This window comes from Polypterus senegalus, chromosome 5 (assembly GCF_016835505.1).
Source record: "Polypterus senegalus isolate Bchr_013 chromosome 5, ASM1683550v1, whole genome shotgun sequence".
NCBI classification, from domain to species: domain Eukaryota; kingdom Metazoa; phylum Chordata; class Cladistia; order Polypteriformes; family Polypteridae; genus Polypterus; species Polypterus senegalus.
The window spans coordinates 48,600,529-48,615,817 of NC_053158.1; the positions used below are offsets into that span (position 1 = coordinate 48,600,529).

A 15,289-nucleotide genomic window follows, 5' to 3' on the forward strand; every position below is an offset into this window, starting at 1 on the left:
TAGGTTGATATGTGTTCCTATTTTGTCTGCTGTTTCTTAAGAACCTCAACAACCCCTTTTTATTGTCATCCCCACGCACAGCTAATCACTCATACAAAATTAACTTAATATTAATATGAAGGCACAGCAAACTTCATCATAACCAAGTTTATTTGTCACAGCATGAACAGCAGCTGCTTTACTCGATCACTTGTTAGGTGGCTATTTGAAAAGCATTTGCAGACATAGGGACTACAAAGCAATTACTGTCTGATAGTGGCAGTGAGACAAATTATATTTGTTATATTTCTGGCGATACCGAAGCATGCAAAGCACACAAAGGTGACAATAATGCACAAGCTGTAGGATTATGATACTACTTCTGAATCTATGCTGTGTGAGTAAGAATTTCTGCCATTCCCTAACTCTACAGTGACCAAAATTAATGTACTGGATACAGATATCTGTTACAGTATTTAAATCTGTTCATAACTGATGACGTTAAATGTGGGACTAACAAACACTGAAACCCAATAGCAATTTGAATGCAATGATTGATGCCAGTTGTAACAAGCTGCCGTGTTTTGCATGTATTACATATTAAAATATACAGTTGTGCCTGAATGTTTGTGAACCCTTTAGAATTTTCTATATTTCTGCATAAATATGACCTAAAACATCATCAGATTTTCACTCAAGTCCTAAAAGTACATAAAGAGAAACCAGTTTAACAAATGAGACAAAAATATTATACTTGGTCATTTATTTATTGAGAAAAATGATCGAATATTACATATTTGTGAGTAGCAAAAGTATGTGAACCTCTAGGATTGGCAGTTAGTTTGAAGGTGAAATTAGAGTCAGGTGTTTTCAATCAATGGGATGAGATGACAACCAGGTGTGAGTGAACACCCTGTGTTATTTAAAGAACAGGGATCTATCAAAGTCTGCTCTTCATAACACATATTTGTGGAAGTGCATCATGACAGGAACAAAGGAGATTTCTGAGGACCTCAGAAAAAGAGTTGTTGATGCTCATCAGGATGGTTACAAAACCATCTCTAAAGAGTTTGGACTGCACCAATCCACAGTCAGACAGATTGTGTACAAATGGAGGAAATTCAAGACCATTGTTACCCTCCCCAGGAGTGGTCGACCAACAAAGATCACTCCAAGACCAAGGCGTGTAACAGTTGGCAAGATCACAAAGGACCCCAGGGTAACTTCTAAGCAACTGAAGGCCTCTCTCACATTGGCTAATGTTCATGTTCATGAGTCCACCATCAGGAGAACATTGAACAACAATGGTGTGCATGGCAGGGTTGCAAGGAGAAAGCCACTGCTCTCCAAAAAAAACATTACTGCTCGTCTGCAGTTTGCTAAAGATCACATGGACAAACCAGAATGCTATTGGAAGAATGTTTCGTGGACGGATGAGATCAAAATAGAACTTTTTGCATTCCAGCATAATAACCTTATCCCATCTGTAAAACATGGTGGTGGTAGTATCATGGTTTGGGCCTGTTTTGCTGCATCTGGGCCAGGATGGCTTGCCTTCTTTGATGGAACAATGAATTCTGAATTATATCAGAGAATTCTAAAGGAAAATGTCAGGACATCTGTCCATGAACTGAATCTCAAGACAATGTGGGTCATGCAGCATGACAACGACCCTAACCACACAAGTCGTTCTACCAAGGAATAGTTAAAGAAGAGTTAATGTTTTGGAATGGCCAAGTCAAAGTCCTGACCTTAATCCAATCAAAATGTTGTAGAAGGACCCGAAGCGAGCAGTTAATGTGAGGAAACCCATCAACCTCCCAGAGTTGAAGCTGTTCTGTACGGAAGAAATTTGCTAAAATTCCTCCAAGCCAGTGTGTGCAGGAATGATCTAAAGTTACCAGAAACATTTGGTTGCAGTTATTGCTGCAAAAGGGGGGTTACACCAGATACTGAAAGCAAAGGCTCAAATACTTTTGCCACTCACAAATATGTAACATTCAATCATTTTCCTTAATAAATAAATGACCAAGTATAGTATTTTTGTCTCATTTGTTTAACTGGTTTCTCTTTACCTACTTTTTAGGACTTGAGTGAAACTCTGATGATGTTTTAGGTCATATTTATGCAGAAATATAGAAAATTCTAAAGGGTTCACAAACTTTCAAGTACAACTGTAAATAGAGAGTCTTAAATTGAAATATGTTCAAGTTACAGCAAGATATACCTGAATCTTCCTAAAAATAAATGGTACCATAATAAAGTTTCAATGTTTTTCCTATGGTAAAGGAATTAAAGTGTACTTGCCTTTATCATGGTTTATTAAAAAAAATTGTGCTGATTTGGATCAATCTCAAATCACAAGAAAGAAATTGTTATGGCATATAATGGCGAATATTAGAAAATAGCAAAAATATATACAGTATAAAAAATATTTTTGGCTAATGCACAAGACAAATATACTACTTTCCCAAAGGTTAAATGTGTAAACGCATTTACATATTTTTTGGGAATATACGGAGTAGAGCAACTAAAAACTTTATGAAATGTGCAATGAAAAACCCTGAAAATCACAAAACGATAGGTCACATTGGAAAAGATGCAATTAATTTATCTCACTTCTTGACTGAAATATTTTGAATTTTATTATGGTGTGGTTATTTAAGAACAGACATTATTAAGATATATCCACTGTTCAAAAACTTGCATGGTAGAGGAAGAAATATACTTTGTGCCCTAGTTTTGTATATGCTTGGTGACATTTAATATTAAGAGACAGAACAATCAATAAATTAAAACATCTTCAGATATGCTTTTTATTTGAATAACATTTAATACAGCAAAACACTCAACAAATTTGTAATCTCAGTTCTAAGCAGACCTGTACTCAAAATTAAAATTCCTAAGCACCTAAATAAAAAAATAAATATTCCAGCCTTAAGAGTTTTAATTCTTTCCTTTATCTTAAAAAAAATAACTGTCAGTATCTCTAGGTCACTAAAATAATTAATCTTACCCACGTAAAACCAAAGATCAGAAGCTCAACTGAATAACTACTACCTACAAAATCTAACACTTAACAAACTGGAGTAGAACGGCATATTACCAAAAAAAAAGATCTGTAAAACTACTAATCAAAATATTTACGTGCATACTCCCATTTTCCACTTGCAACCATTAATGTACAGTATAATTTACTTGTATCTTGATCTGTTCAACTAAAGATGTTCTTCTTTTACAGACATCATGGAAATTAACTTTCAAAGCCTGAACAACTTAAAGTATAATGTTCTAAACTGTTTTTTTTTTTTGTATTTTAAAGATTTTTGTCATAATGCTTGCATTTGACTAATTCTGCCTGGTGGTGCGCACTGTTTATCAAAGGAATTATTCTTTACTTCTTACAAATGGAAGTACTTTCATTTCAACTTTTCCAACTCTTTTTAAACTTTATTTCAACTTTATATTTAGAAATTACTGTAAAATGATAATTACTGTTTTTAACACAATAACTGTTTTTAACACAAACATTTAACAAGGAGCAACCTGACAGTGAGCAGGTGATAGGAGCTCAACTAGGTTCCAGAGAGGATAGGACTATTGCTAAAAGGGGGCAACGGCCACAAAAACCTATTAGCCACCGCTACACTTTCTACACCTCTACATTCGCGACAAGGGCCATAACGCAAAGGAGGCGACTCTCTGAAAGGTGACTAGTTGTTTCTGCTTTATTTTCATTTTGATGTATCTTTTAAAAAGATTGTTATAAACAACTTAACACCTAAATCTAAATGGCTAAATAACCATACTGAAATTCAGCACCATTCCACGAAGTTAATTAACTAGAAAAAGCCTTCAACATGTCCAACCCTGTCAACTATTTCTCACTAATCCTGAATATGATAAAAAGATCATCAAAACACTTTAAAAGGTTTACTGTGCAGTGTTTGTGTTATCCTAAAATGTTAGCTACCCTGACAATTACATTGTGGTAGAATTTAAATGAACTTTAATCTTTCCAAGCCACTATTCAGTAGTAAACCAGTGTAGAAAAGAAAAAAATGAATAGGTGCTGTTTAGTTACATTTATTTCACTAAAGAGCGTATCATTTCAACAGACAGATGAAATGCAAGATGTAAAAACAAAAGAAAAGCTAGAATATCCAGTATTTATGTGCAACCACTTCCTTTCAAACTACATCAAACTGTTATATCTACAGTAATAATTGGTTCATTTTACATCTTCAGTAGGAAACAAACAATTTTGCTTGATTTTGTATTAGAACATTACACACGTTTGCAGGAATGTAAAGTAATGGCTGCCAAATGTGTCACATATGAAATAATGAAGTAAAAGTCACACTAATAAATTAATGAAAATGATAAAAATGTAACAAGATTCATACTAAACATTTAAATATATCAAGGAAGGAGTTAATAGTTTTCTGCAACATACTTCCGTTAAAGGCTTTCGAAAGGTTAGCTCTTAGAAAGTAAGCTTAGAGGTATGAACCTCAGGAAAGAAGATAGCATGAATTTAGCAAGAATTAATTATAAGACATTTATTATAAATATTAGAAAATGGTTTGAAGTTGTAAGCTCAATGTGTGTAACCAAGAGATAAGAAAAAATGTTACAAATAAGCCAAAAAGCTGGAGAAAGAATAATAATTCTGACAACAAAACATTACATGTAGTTCAAGTTCAACATATCATATATTTACTTACAATTTAAATACAAAAGCCAACATTTTTTTTTTATTATTTTTAATACTACTTTTTACCTTGGACTCCTTTAAATAACAGTGCATGGCCTGAGTCACATCAGCAGCATGTACTGCATTGTGGTAAGGATTTTGATTGTGGTAGTCTTCTTGGACCATGACTTGTGTTCAGTAGTGGGGAGAGCAGAAATGAAAGAGAAAAAGATAATACATTAGTATTTATTAATTGGCAAAAATGTACCAGTAGCTTATATAGAATATTCCATTTTTTTTTAAATCAATTTATTCTAAGAAACCAAATGATGCAAGTACACAGTGAGTAACTAAGTACCATCAGAAATATTTAAAAAGAGGTTAACTCAGGATCACACCAGACAGATCAGAGTAATTAAGAAAAAAATAACACCAACACACTTTGGATGGGCGTGTTCTGGTAGTGGTCCATAAATTCAAAATGATGCCATAACAGATACAGTATTAAAAGAAAACATGCTTAATAATCCAAATGTACCACAAGGCAGAGGTAAACTTAGTTAAAGCAGGAAAGACTTAAACAAGGAGGACAATAAAACTATTCCTATATACAGTGGTGTGAAAAACTATTTGCCCCCTTCCTGATTTCTTATTCTTTTGCATGTTTGTCACACAAAATGTTTCTGATCATCAAACACATTTAATCATTAGTCAAATATAACACAAGTAAACACAAAATGCAGTTTTTAAATGATGGTTTTTATTATTTAGGGAGAAAATAAATCCAAACCTACATGGCCCTGTGTGAAAAAGTAATTGCCCCCTTGTTAAAAAATAACCTAACTGTGGTGTATCACACCTGAGTTCAATTTCCGTAGCCACCCCCAGGCCTGATTACTGCCACACCTGTTTCAATCAAGAAATCACTTAAATAGGAGCTGCCTGAAACAGAGAAGTAGACCAAAAGCACCTCAAAAGCTGGACATCATGCCAAGATCCAAAGAAATTCAGGAACAAATGAGAACAGAAGTAATTGAGATCTATCAGTCTGGTAAAGGTTATAAAGCCATTTCTAAAGCTTTAGGACTCCAGTGAACCACAGTGAGAGCCATTATCCACAAATGGCAAAAACATGGAACAGTGGTGAACCTTCCCAGGAGTGGCCGGCCGACCAAAATTACTCCAAGAGCGCAGAGACGACTCATCCGAGAGGTCACAAAAGACCTCAGGACAACGTCTAAAGAACTGCAGGCCTCACTTGCCTCAATTAAGGTCAGTGTTCACGACTCCACCATAAGAAAGAGACTGGGCAAAACGGCCTGCATGGCAGATTTCCAAGACGCAAACCCACTGTTAAGCAAAAGAACATTAGGGCTCGTCTCAATTTTGCTAAGAAACATCTCAATGATTGCCAAGACTTTTGGGAAAATACCTTGTGGACTGATGAGACAAAAGTTGAACTTTTGGGAGGCAAATGTCCCGTTACACCTGGCATAAAAGGAACACAGCATTTCAGAAAAAGAACATCATACCAACAGTAAAATATGGTGGTGGTTGTGTGATGGTCTGGGGTTGTTTTGCTGCTTCAGGACCTGGTAGGCTTGCTGTGATAGATGAAACCATGAATTCTACTGTCTACCAAAAAATCCTGAAGAAGAATGTCCGGCCATCTGTTTGTCAACTCAAGCTGAAGTGATCTTGGGTGCTGCAACAGGACAATGACCCAAAACACACCAGCAAATCCACCTCTGAATGGCTGAAGAAAAACAAAATGAAGACTTTGGAGTGGCCTAGTCAAAGTCCTGACCTGAATCCAATTGAGATGCTATGGCATGACCTTAAAAAGGCGGTTCATGCTAGAAAACCCTCAAATAAAGCTGAATTACAACAATTCTGCAAAGATGAGTGGGCCAAAATTCCTCCAGAGCGCTGTAAAAGACTCATTGCAAGTTATCGCAAACGCTTGATTGCAGTTATTGCTGCTAAGGGTGGCCCAACCAGTTATTAGGTTCAAGGGACAATTACTTTTTCACACAGGGCCATGTAGGTTTGGATTTTTTTTTCTCCCTAAATAATAAAAACCATCATTTAAAACTGCATTTTGTGTTTACTTGTGTTATATTTGACTAATGGTTAAATGTGTTTGATGATCAGAAACATTTTGTGTGACAAACATGCAAAAGAATAAGAAATCAGGAAGGGGGCAAATAGTTTTTCACACCACTGTAGGCCCTGTAACTGTATCTGTCACACTAGGTGGTTCTCTTTTGTAGTTCACCATTACTAGCATGGTATGTCAGCCTTCAGCCTGGCAAGCACTTGCTCTTACCTGCCTTAAGACTACAAGCCCCTGGCTATTAAACGGCTTTAAACCTCTATATAGTAGCCACTTCTGGTGAAACGTTCAGGAACACTCAAGAGTCAGAAACAACTTTTGGAGGCCTGGAGATCTTTTGTCAGTGCCAAAAAAAAACAAGCATCTCTAAGCAAAAATAAACCAGTATATGAAATTGTTAGACTCTTAAACAGCCACCAGACTATCTGATCTTCAAAATAAATGACACTTATCCCTATACGCTCTCCAGGGCCATCTTCCTCCTCCACAGTGACAACGAAGACATCTCATAATCATAAATATTTTCTTCTGGCAACCCTTTCTGTACTATGCCCATGGATTCAATAGTGTCAGGACATTCTTACAACAGATATGCCATAGCACCTCCTGGTATCCTTCCTAACACTCTAACACAATGCTGCCAATTAAAAGAGATGTGACATCTAGTAAGATGAGAAAATACTGGTGGTATTTCTCAGTTCTCAATTGTACTATAAGCAATTAAAAGAGGAGGCATGAAGCAGATACGAAAAATTCAACTTTTTCACATATCAGGATAGAGCTTAGTCACTTTGTCCTTACCAAACTTTAAAAATCAGCTAAATTTTGTCTCAAATGACAGCTCATAGCATAGCTTATTATTATTATTATTCATTTTCAGTACCACCCATCTGTTTACAGGGCACTCAGAAGAAAAAAAAATCAAAATAAATTTGAGAACAGAATTGTACGTTATGGAAGAGTACTGTATTAAAATCTCCACTCTGGTGCATGAGAGAGGAACAGGTGGATTATAGGACTCCTCCTCCTCTTAGGGTTTCATGGTATACCGGTACTTGAAAAGTTATTGAAAAAAAAATTTTTTAAATGGTACACTACCTGTATTTTGGGAATTTTATAATCAAAAGTAAACAGTAGTGGTGAAAGTAGTAGTGAAAAATGGTATCGATACTGAAGTCAAAATTTTATTGCCGATCCAATACTACTACTACTTACAACACAACTCAGTAGCAGAGATGTACAAAGGCATAATGAGAAATTTGGAGATGGCAGTAGGACTTAGCAATATGGACTTAAATCGATATTGCTGTTATTTTGATCCAAATGCAATATTCACTATTTCTTGATACATTCTCAAAACGCTTTAAAGATTAAAGATCAGCACTATCAACATTTAGAAAAACACTTTTTATACAAGGTATAAAACCTAGCACAGTCATGAAACGATTTATGGCCGACCGATAACAACTGGGTAATAATTTTCCAGAAATTGCCAAAACCAGACACAGCAATAAATCTTTCATTATCATCATTACTTCTTCATAAGGTCTCATATGTTTTCTGACTGTTGAAATGCCCTTTGAGGTTTTGATTGGCACAGCTCCTTGAGGCTAATGAATACAGACCACACCACCATCCCTCATACCATTGTTTCTCATCCTTTATGGTCCCAACTCCCATGACCCAGTTTTGCCTTTTTAAGTTCATTAACTACCCACTAGCATAATTTCAAACTGCCTCCTTGGTGACACAAGCAAGATTGGGGGTCCCCTCTTTAGTGATACAGGCTCACATAGAAAAGGGGAAAACATACTGCCCAGCACTGCTGATCCCTTAGGCAACCCACAGTAACCCCCTCATGGCCCACCAGTGAACCAACGACAACAACCGGCAGCATATGGATGGCAATGTGGGTCACGACCCAGTGGTTGAGAAACACTGGCAAAGGCAACCCACCATGACCTACTTGCGAAACAACAATGGCTACTTACAACAGCGGTTGAGAAATCGCATGTGGCATGTGGATGCAAGACTTGAAGATCGGTTTGTGCTACTCTGTACTAGAAGTTAAAGTATGCATACCAGTGACCTACACCAGACCCACAGGGCCTAAGTTGCAATGTCCTTCACATATGTACATATGTGACTGACATATGACCGATTTCACATGCGGCCAAATGGCTAGCCAGCACGGAGCCATAGGTAGGAGTTTGACTGTATACTGTCTCACAATAATTATCTGTCATATTAGTGAAAGAAACAGTTTTTCCTCTTCAAAATGGAGTAGCCACAACTCAAAGAAACATCTGAAAAAATGTTTTTCTCAACCAGTTATTGTTTTACATCTTCTCTACCTATTTTTGAACTTCTATTGTATGTACTGAGGGCTTTGCTGGTATCTGTGTCTCCCAGTCAGTAAACAATGTTCGCTCAAGCTCTCTCTTTCTCTGTGTTTAAGTGTTATATAAGGAAAGACGAAGCTCTTCCTTCATTTTCATGTTAATAACTAATCATAGCACATGTAAATGTGTATATTATACTGCTCTATGATTTACATTTTTGTAATTGTTTGAGATTATGCATTTGCATATACTTGCTTTTTCTGATCTCTACCAATCCATATGATGTGTAGGGGTATTTACTTTATTATGTTCACCAGCATAAGTACTATTTGTTCAGCCAGGCAACACATATTTTGCATCCAGTGTTCTTAACAGCTTCTTGAATCCTTATTTTCTCTATGATATACAAAGGTACTTTACACAGCCATCACCTGGTAAGAATCTGTATGGGGTGCTTGAAATTCTGAAGAGGGCAGTGATATTTTGATGGACACGGGGCATCATCAGCTATGGTAATTACAGCTTTACTTTTATTTTCCATCTAAGTAAACCATGAAATAACATCTCCCTGTTAAAATCTGGCATTAAAAAATACACTGAGCTAATTTAATTAATTTGTATTTTATTTTCCTATTACAAGCACCTGTTCACAAAGTAAAATAGTTGTATATTTGACTTCCAATAATCTTAAATTCTAAAAAAAAAAAAAATATATGAAGGCTGCAGTTTTTATTCCTGTTATGTAGTATTTCAGTATAAGAGCACAGGTCACATGAAATGAAAGGATGTAGGTTTACACTGCAAAAATACTGATTAGCGTATTTATTTGATACGGACATATTGATTGTTTTTAGAGTGCAAGTTGGAGAAAATGTGTTTTGCAATATGGGAAACCACTGTAGTATTATCTCAATTTCCCATACTCTCTACTCACATAGTAAACAATGGAACAGCAAACACTTTATGGAACTTTCCTTAGAAGGATGCATTTTGCTGGAGATGCAGGAGGACAAATTGCAGGTGCTGTACATACCTGGATGGGCTTTTTATGTTGTAAGGAATTTTATTTTTAGATTTTAAACTGCATGAACTGACAACTCATATAAAACCAAACCCAAAACTCTTCCTCTTCTGATCCTTGCTCCCTTTTATTCGCAATTATCACTGCCAGGGAACATGGGTGGAATCGACACGGTCATGCTTAAAAAAAACTGTTGCAGGTTTGACGGATTTAACATTTAAAAGTAGATGTGGAAAATTCAAATACAAGTGTTGAACATCATGGTATTGGCTTTTGCATATTGATTTTTTATTAAAATATCAAATCAAATTGAAAATTTGGTTTACAGCCTAGCCCTATATGCCAGTCAAATAAACCATCAGAAAACTACAAGAAACTTGCAAAATAGGTGGGAATATGCAAACTACATTCCAAAAATTCATTTACTCAGAAACAAACCTGAGGCTCTCTTTGTTAAGCAGCCACATAAGGGTCTCCCCCAACATGCCACTCTTTTTTTTAACACAATAAACAAAAACAGACCAAATAAATGAATTCTTCTTTATCTATAGGTGACAGCATGGAGAACAAGGACAAAAGTACCTGTTTAACTCAAAAATGACAGTATAACCAGAAGTTCTGGTTCCCAGATGTTTACAAAGTAGTGCCTAGAAGTACAGCAGGAACATGGCCATAAACGTGAACGTCACAGCAAAATATAAACCATAACAGTATTTAACAAACATCAAGGATGAAACTAAAGTCCAATAATGTGAAGAAGGTGGCCAAGAAAAAGGAACATGAGCAGGAGACTATGAAGGAATGGGTCAAAAAGATAAGGTGTTCCCGGTGATTGCAGTGTTTGAGGAAGATCCCAGTAAGAGTGCAATTATGCTCAGTGGTGTATTGCTAGATATTTGCTGTTTTTTATGTCTCCTTTCTTTTTAACTCTCCATTAATTGTACTTGGTAAATACATTGATTTATTTGCATTTTGATGGTCTGATCTATATTTATTGGAGATAGTGTCAAATGAGGGAGCTGTTACAATATTAAAAAATCATCAGTTTTCTCACCAGATTTCAAAACCTAAATATTGACATCCTAAATATGGTTATAGGTTTCTTAAATTACTACTTCAGTAGGACTTTTATTATTATTAAATAGCAATACGGTTTGGATGTAATTGTTCCTGGAAAGAGCATGGCTTATATGTTGGAGAACAAACTTTATAAAATGAACACAACACAAATGAATCTGAACTTGTTTAAAATCCAGTTGTGCTAAATGGATGTTAAATTTCGATCATTTGTCCATTTAAAGAACTGCTAAAAAAAAAAAAAAAAAATACTTAATTTTAATATACATACTGTAATTCCATGGACACACATGAAGCAGTGATTTACACAAACTGAAGTTACATTTAACGAAGGCAGTCCTACCACGTTCTAAAATGTATAAACAATTTAAGGAATAAAAGAAAAGTTTAAAAAGCATTACCAAAAAATAAATTTACCTAAAAATCGACGGAGTTTTACCATGTCTAAATGGAAGAATTCTATAAGTCCAAAGCAACTGAACAAATGAAAAGACAAGCTGACCAAACTGTTTCCTGTGGGATGAAAAGAAAAACAAAGAAAGGTGTTATCCACTAGTATTTAAACACAGTTCATCTTTTTAAACAGATTAATATAAGGACACATTTTCATATGCAACAAAAGAGAAAGTGAGAAAAAAACATTATACAGATTAATTAAATGTTCTTTCTAATATAACGGAATCAGATTTAGGAAGAAACAGTCTTGCAGAACCCACTGGTTTGTTTGCTTTTTCTGTAGTCAAGGTCTTAAACCTTTTCCTTGTATTTGACCGACTCCTCTAACAATTTTTTTATAAATAGATCTCTTTTCAACCTATTTTATAACATGAATTGGAAATAACAGTTTTTTTGGGCAATATTAATGCACATTTATGATTATTTTTCAACCAGTTAAAATATGCTTTTTTCAGTTTCAACCAGAAAAAAATATATTTAATTACAGAAGTCAGGTCAGACAAAAGTGATTTGTTATCTGTTCACACATGTAAAGCACTGTTCATTACATTTTTGACTATTCGAGTATTTATTAAGTATACATATATATTAAGTATTAAGTCTTTCTCAAATCAAACAGATTTAAAACAATCAATTGATGTATTATAATCTGCTTTTTTGTTAATGTAACAGAAAGAAATCTAAAGTTGTTGAAAATGCTTTAGAATGATCAAAAAGACAAACTTTCATCTGAAAGCTGGGATGTAAATGATGAAAACATACTGTGCAACTGTGTTATTTTTAACTTTAACCTTAAAAGATAAAAATTATACAAGTACATTTACATATACTGTAAGTATATATTGCATAGTGTTGTATATTCTAATGGAGTACAGTGTGTGGAGCTTGAAAAAAAAACTTTCAACCAAATTAAAAAGATTTCCATTTAAGCAACGCGGATTATCTTTTTTTCCCCCTCATACCAACTAATAGACACCCAAGATCCCCTGAGCTCAGTCTTCTTAAAGACTTGTGAATATTTCAGTACTAGCTTTTTTAGCGTTCTCTCACCAACTCACTGGAAATAATTCCCTAGGCTTATTTTTAAAGTTCAAATTAGTATATTTGTCCAAATTATGGTTCAAATTTTCTAACCTGCAATCTGCATTTACATGAAACTATTTTCTCTAATTTTAATGCTATGTATCACTGCATACATTTAAATATACTCTCATCCAGTTTGCTTATCTCTACTTGCACATACACCATTAGATTGTATTTTAACATGTTAATTTGAATTGTACTATTAAATGTTTCAGAGAAGTTATTTATGACATTGTGGTTTGTGAAGTGCATAAAAATAGGGGTTGATGTGCAATTTACAATCTCAGTATTTAAAAGCAGTTCTACTTAATCTTCTAGCATTATACAAATCTATGACTCACTATGTAAAAAACTGCCTTTGTGCTCACTCAAAACAGCAGTGAGCACAAAAGCCACTTTTCATATATTACTTTATATGTGTAAAACCCAGCCACTGGGGATGCACAAACCAGTGTGTTTCTTCGCTCCGGTCCCAAGCCCAGATAAATACGGAGAGTTACATCAGGAAGGGCATCCGGTGTAAAATTCTGACAGATCAATATGCGGACAACAATACAGATTTACATACCGGATTGATCAAGGTCCGAGTTAACAATGGCCGCCACTAGTACTGTTAGCCAACAGGGTGCTGGAAGAAATTAGGCTACTGTTGGCCGAAGAAGGAGAACAACAAGGGGAAGGCATGTCCAGAGGAAGAGGGAAAAGAAGTAAAGAAAGCACAAGTGAGGGTAGAAACTTTGAATGCTGGCAGTATGACTGGTAAGAGGAGAGAGATAGGTGGTATGATGGCAAGGAAAAAGGCTGATATAATGTGTGCGCGTAAGAGACGAGATGGTAGGGGAGTAAGGCCAGGTGTATCTGTGGTGGGTTCAAATTGTACTACCATGGTGTGGATGGGAGGAGAAGTGGGATAGGGGTTATCCTGAAGGAACAGTATGTCAAGAGAGTTCTGGAGGTGAAAAGAGCGTCAGAAAAAGTGATGATTATGAAACTGGAAACTGAAGGTCGGATGATTAATGTTGCTAGTGCATATGCCCCACAAGTTGGGTGCGCAATGGATAAGAAAGAAGATTTCTGGAGTGAGTGGGATGAAGTAGTAGAGAATGTACTCAAAGAAGAGAGAGTGGTGCTTGGAGCAGATTTCATTGGATATGTTGGTGAAGGTAACAGAGGAGATGAAGAGGTAATGGGTAGGTATAGTGTCAAGGAGAGGAATGCAGGTGGTCAGCTGGTAATAGATTTTGTGAAAAGGATGGACATGGCTGTGGTGAACACATATTTTAAGAAGAGGGAGGAACACAGGGTGACATACAAGAGTGAAGGAAGATGCAAAGAGGTAGATTATATCCTATGCAGGAGGGTCAGTCTGAAGAAGATTGCAAAGTGTTGGCAGGGGAAAGTGTAATTAGGCAGCACAGGATGGTGGTCTGTAAGATAATGCTGGATATCAAGAAGAGGAGGAGAATGAGGACACAGCCAAAGATCAGTTGGTGGAAGTTGAAAAAGGAAGATTGTAAGGTTGAGTTCAGGAAGGTGGTAAGACAGGCAGTAGGTGGCAGTGAAGAGTTACCAGATATCTGGACAACTAAAGCAAAAGTAGTAAGGGTGACAGCTAGAAGCATGCTTGTTGTGACATCTGAACAGAGAAAAGAGGATAAGAAAACCTGGTGATGGAATGGGAAGTACAGGCGAGCATACAGAGGAGGAGGTTGGGGAAGAAGAAATGGAATAGTCAGAGAGATTCAGAAAGTGGATAGGAGTACAAGGAGATAAGACATAATGTTAAGAGAGAGGTGGCGAAGGCTAAAGAAAAGGCATATGAGTTGTATGAGAAGCTGGAAACTAAGGAGGAAGAAAAAGACCTGTACTGATTGGCAAGACAAAGGGACCAAATTGGGAAAGATGTGCAGCAGGTTAGGGTGATAAAAGATAAAGATGGAAACGTACTCACAAGTGAGGAGAGTGTGTTGAGCAGATGGAAAGTGTACTTTGAGAGGCTAGTGAATGAAGAGAATAAGAGAGAGAGAAGGTTGGATGATGGGGAGATAGTAAACTAGGAAGTGCAACCGATTAGCTAGGAGGAAGTAAGGACAGCTATGAAGAGGATGAAGAATGTAAAGGCTGTTGGTCCAGAAGACATGCATGTGGAAGCATGGAGGTATTTAGGAACGTTGGCCATGGAGTTTTTAACATTAGAATCCCGGAAGCCTACGAAAAACGTCGTAATGCCAGGCAACCTTAAATTCCTTCACACCTCTTTCATCAACGTCTTTGTTTTGCAAATGTCTCAATCAGCACAAGCAGTCTGTGATCCCACCCCTACTGACACTGCTGAAGTCAGATGCAAAATTCTCAGAGCTCAAGTCTGTTTATCTAGGTGTGAAGTGTCTGAAATTGTATAGGGTAAATAATATATTGTTATTTGGAATACATACATTTCTTGTGTGTCCCGTGTCTACAACGATTTGGGTAAATGCAGGACGACAGGACATGTGAGACAAGAAATGCTGAACACAACT

The 15,289-nt window shown here is 36.1% G+C and overlaps 1 protein-coding gene across 2 annotated transcripts in view; it reads right to left on the reverse strand.

The window, feature by feature from the left end:
* Positions 1 to 15,289, reverse strand: part of pde7a (phosphodiesterase 7A) — a 158,648-nt gene that overhangs the window by 28,631 nt on the left and 114,728 nt on the right. For both annotated transcript variants that reach the window (XM_039754582.1, XM_039754583.1), the window contains 2 exons: positions 11,649 to 11,744; positions 4,763 to 4,863 (listed from right to left, as the gene is read on the reverse strand). In XM_039754582.1, coding sequence (XP_039610516.1) covers positions 4,763 to 4,863; positions 11,649 to 11,744 — 197 coding nt within the window. The remainder of the gene's footprint in view (positions 1 to 4,762; positions 4,864 to 11,648; positions 11,745 to 15,289) is intronic.